A 4,599-nucleotide genomic window follows, 5' to 3' on the forward strand; every position below is an offset into this window, starting at 1 on the left:
GCTGACATGAGCCCCTGCCCCTCCTGTTTCTCCGTTGGTTTCTAGAGCTCTCTCCCTCTCCTCCCCGGAGGGGACAGGACTCCCGGGGCCTGGCTGGGGGCCCAGAGCCAGGCCACCCTCTCCTGTTAGCCCTCAGAGTCCCATTTCTCTCTATTGGTGACCAAGTTGCAAATGGATACAACACAGGAAAATTCTGCCCCCCCACTCAACCCTGCATGTCCTGTCCCCAGAGCCCCCCACCCCCACCCCGGGCCGGGTCGGGCCCCGTGGGACGGGAGAAATAGCAACCAATCCAACAGCGGGCGTGCTGTGTGCTCACTTCCTTCTGTCCCCACATGGGACGGGCGCCGTGCGGAGGGGGGGACGTGGTGGGAGGCGGGTCGGGGAGCTGGACAAGGTGGATGGACACAGGCTTGGAGAAAGGAGTTTTAATCCAGGGCTCGGACAGGTACAGCATTACTGGGGCATCCTCAGGCACAAATTAATATGGCAGGAACTGATTTGGGTAGAGGGGTGGCAAGAAGTGAAAATACACTTATTTCCTCAGCCTTCACTGAAGAGAATTAGAAGATAAATGTCTAAAGGTAATAAGTGTTTTAAAATAATAGGACTCTGACCCCCAAGGAGGGACAAAGGTGGTAGGAGGAGCCAGAAAGCATCTTCACTCTGAATCCAGGTCTGAGGATCACACCTGGATATCCGAAGGCCAGCAGGAGGCCCTGTGGAACTTCTACCCACTTCCTGCTTGAAAAGCCAGAAATGGGAGGGGGCCGTTGAGAACATCAGGGGACTCAGGCCCTCGCCAACCAGCCGTCAGGCCGGGGTTGAGAGTGAAGACACGCCTGCCCCAAAACCCTAAAACCCTGCCCTAGAGCTTAGGGGTGTTAGGACACAGGCTCAAGGCTCACAGCTTATAACGGGGAGAGCTCTAGGACCGCCAGTCTGGCACCAGAGCCCTCCCTCGGCTCTAGACCGCAGCCTTCCCTCCCCACCAGGGTCCGAGGGCTCTGGACCTGGATGGCTGTGCCACGCCGGGCTCCAGGCCCAGCTGCACCATCACTGGGCTGAGCCCTCCACGGCCTGCACCCAGTGGATGGTGCGGGTCCGGCTCTCCTCCCAGGAGAACAGGGGCTCGTAGCCGAAATGGCGCCGAGCCTTGTCGGTGCTGACGGTGAAGGTGGTGTTGGCCACGGCCAGCGTGTAGGGGTTGAGCAGGGGCGCATAGAGCAGCAGCGGCCGCAGCAGCCACTGCAGCAGGACGTTGAGGGCGGCCAGAAGCACCAGCAGCCAGTACGGCAACAGCGGGCGGGTGCCCACCAGCCGCAGTCCACAGGGGCCCAGGAACTCCATGTTGAAGTCCTCGTAGCTCTTGTAGGGTGAGTTGTCATAGCAGAAGTACACCTGGCCACCCAAGAGTGCAGCTCGGTGTTCCAGCTCCCGGGCCACCAGCACGTGCATCCAAGCCACGTTACCTGGGGCGGGGGGTGGGGGGGGAGAAGGGGGGCCGAGGAGAGAATGGGGGGATGTGTCCTCGAGCGCCCTCGCGACCACGTAGGTGCTGCTGTCTCCCGGGCCAGCGCGTGGACAAGCCGCCCCCTCCTTGGGCCCATGTAGACGCTGCCCACATAAATACAGCCCCGCTGAAGGCTGCTTTCCCCCAGGCGCCTGCAGCCATTTGCTCTCCCAGGCCAGCCCGTGTGGATGCTAGTCCTTCTTCTGTTGGTCCTGGGTAGATGCTCCCCATCCCTCTCCTGGGAAGATGCTGCTCGCATAACTGCAACCCTCTCCTCAGCCTATGACCTGGTATTTATGTCAGCCTTCCCCACTGGCATGGATACTGTTTCCTCTGTGGCTGGTGCAGACGATGGCCACAGGTCATAGTCCGCTCTGGCCCATGTATAGGCCATCCTTTTTCAGCCAGAGTATATAACACCCCCTGCCCTCCCAGAACCATGTGGGTCCTATCCTATTTTTTCAGCCTCCCCCACCGCTTAGCCCGGGCCTCACCCACGTAGACCCGACCATGCTCCACAGAGGCTGGAATGGCCCGGAAGAGCCGACCCCCCAGGCGCAGGCCCTGGTGGTAGAAGTCCCTCATGATCTGGTGGCCTTCGCCGTAGATGCCGGTGGGACGCAGGGCACATGTCACTAGGGGCAACCCCCCGAGGACCTGGGGGCAAAAGACAGGCACTGCTAAGACCAAGGACCTGGTGGTTGCCCTCTGCCCTGGTCTCCTCAAGCTGGAGATGGAAGGAATCTAGGGAAGGATGCAGAGGAGCCCTTAGTAAGAAACAGACAAAAAACCAGGGGCTTCCCTGGCGGTCCAGTGGTTTGGTCAGGGAACTAAGATCCCGCATGCCGCACAGTGTGGCCAAAAAAAAAAAAAAAAAAAGAAGCCCACAGACCCTGACTCTGCCTCTGCCTGGCAGCCCCATGGGCTACGTCTCATCTCCAGTCTCACCTTCCTTCCATTGGCTTCCAGGACGAGCCGCTCAGCTAGGGCCTTGCTGCAAGGATAGGGGTGTCTGTGTGCTGCTTCGTACGGGGTATTCTCATTGCCCCTAGTGGGGGGAGAGGGAAGATTCTTAATGCTGAGGGGAGATGGGGCCCTTGACATATTGGGGGAACCGCAGCTCACCTGTAGAAGGGCTGGCCTTTGATGTTGGGCCCCACAGCTTCCATGCTGCTTGTGTAGACCAGGAAGCGTGTTCCAGTCTGCACACAAGCCTCGATCACATTCCTTGTGCCTGGGGGAGGTGGGAGGTGTCTATCCAAGCTGAAGCTTCCTCCCCCTCTGTATCTTTCCCCTCCCCATCCCAAAGCTGGATGAGGACACATGCCTTCTTTCCCCAGACCCAGGGAGAACCACAGCAGGTCAGTGAGGGCCGGCCCGCCACGACAGGGGCAGGGTGTCCACAGGACAGATGATCACAGGAGAATCACAGAGGTCAAGGTCAAAGAGGGGGCAGGGAACAAACAACCAAGATCAGGCCACGTGTCAGGGAGCATGGAGGACATCGTCAGGACGCATAGGGAGCATCTCACCCTGCACATTGACCTCATGGATGGTCTCAGGACTGCTTTTCCCAAAAACGTCCACTAGCCCGGCTGTGTGGATGACCACATGGGCTCCGGCCACAGCCGCTGCCACCTCGTGGGCCTGGGTCACGTCCCCCTGGATGGCAGTCACCTGCACGGGCCCTGGGAGCGGGTAGGGGCATCCAGAGGCAACGTCAGTGCTGAGGCCATTAGCCAGCTGCTGGGTTCAGCCCACACCCTTGGGAGCCACATCTCCCCAGTGTGACTCATTCAGCCCATCCATTCGCACTGGAGATCATAACAGGCATCATCTTTTCCACCACAAGGAAGGGAGTCCACACCCTCCCTCAGCACAGTCCCCACCCCCCACCCCACCCCCCACAGTCACCTGTCTTCAGTTCCTCCAGCCAGGGATCCAGGTGTAGGTCAAAGATGCGCAGCTCACGGAGCCGGGGTTCCCGCTGTAGCAGCATGCGGACCACATGTTCCCCCAGGAAGCCACAGCCACCTGTGACCAGGTACACCAGCTCCTGGGCTTGTGCAGAATCTGCCATGTCTGGCTGGGGAAAGAGACCCTGGCTCATCTGGGTTGCCTGCCGCCAGCTGCCCCAGTGCAGGCGGCCCTGTGACTCCTAGAAGGGGCCTCTGGCTTAGTGGCCTAGAGCAGTGACCCAGGGCCAGAGCTGTTTCTGGAGGCTGTAGCTGCGGGCGCAGCGGCCAGGCTACCTGCCCTCTGACCCTGCCAACCGCAGTTACCGAGATAAGGGGGAGGGCTTGGCGTGAAGGAAGGGGTCGGGGTTTAAGGTGGAGGGAGAGGTTCTGGGACAAAAAACGAAGGGTGGTTGGCAGGGAGCTGAGAAGGCAGGGCAGAGGAAGGTGGGAAGGGCTGGGACTGGGGGACGGGACCCCTCCCCGCCAGGTCCTGGCATCACCACTGCCTACCTGCAGCCACGGTCCCAGGGCGCCCAAACTGGCCACCGGAGGCCGTCTTCAATTGTCTCCTAGGCCAGCGACACACCGTCCCCTTCCGCTTGCTCCTCCTCCCTCCTGGGTCATTCCAGGAACAGAGACCAGCCCAGCCTCCACCTCTCCACCCCCAACACTCTTGCCATAGGGCACCCTCTGGTGGCCACTCTGCGCTGCACTGGCACCTGGTTCCTGCAAAGAACTTGGGGAAGCGGGGTGGGGGAGCCAGAACCTGCTGGGTGGGTGCTGAGTGGGGCTTTTGGCCGCAGAATGGAGCAGGCAGGGTGACCTCACTCCCACTGCATGACATCAGTCTTTCCCTCTTGCTGGACTTCCCAGGAGGCCAGAAACCCAGCAGCAGCTGTGGTTCTGGGAAGGGAAGGGAGGCCTGACCTTGGCTCCACTCTGGCTGGCTTTGGCAGGGGATTTCTGGATGGCTGTTCCAGCCTATCAGGTGGCCGGCAGTGATGGTGGCTGACTCTGCAGGTCTGGACTCTTGCCCAAAAGCCCCTCTACCCACCCCAAACTTCAAGCCACCTATTTCCCCATCTTCACTTGCCCCACCGTCTGTCCTCAACCCCCATCCCACCCTGC

At 60.6% G+C, this 4,599-nt stretch overlaps 1 protein-coding gene across 2 annotated transcripts; it reads right to left on the reverse strand.

The window, feature by feature from the left end:
- Positions 1-413: 413 nt before the first annotated feature.
- HSD3B7 (hydroxy-delta-5-steroid dehydrogenase, 3 beta- and steroid delta-isomerase 7) lies at positions 414-4,315 on the reverse strand. 2 transcript variants are annotated; one of them, XM_057748054.1, is made up of 7 exons: positions 3,982-4,315; positions 3,428-3,595; positions 3,046-3,201; positions 2,639-2,747; positions 2,462-2,561; positions 2,008-2,170; positions 414-1,472 (listed from the first exon to the last, which is right to left on the reverse strand). In XM_057748054.1, exons 1-7 carry the CDS (start codon positions 4,313-4,315, stop codon positions 1,057-1,059), a joined length of 1,446 nt encoding a protein of 481 aa, XP_057604037.1. In that variant the 3' UTR covers positions 414-1,056. The 2 variants fall into 2 exon arrangements, with proteins under 2 accessions (XP_057604037.1, XP_057604038.1); XM_057748055.1 differs by having other exon boundaries at positions 3,428-3,599; positions 3,982-4,089.
- Positions 4,316-4,599: the final 284 nt, after the last annotated feature.

Source organism: Hippopotamus amphibius, chromosome 9, assembly GCF_030028045.1.
Source record: "Hippopotamus amphibius kiboko isolate mHipAmp2 chromosome 9, mHipAmp2.hap2, whole genome shotgun sequence".
Classification (NCBI taxonomy): Eukaryota; Metazoa; Chordata; class Mammalia; order Artiodactyla; family Hippopotamidae; genus Hippopotamus; species Hippopotamus amphibius.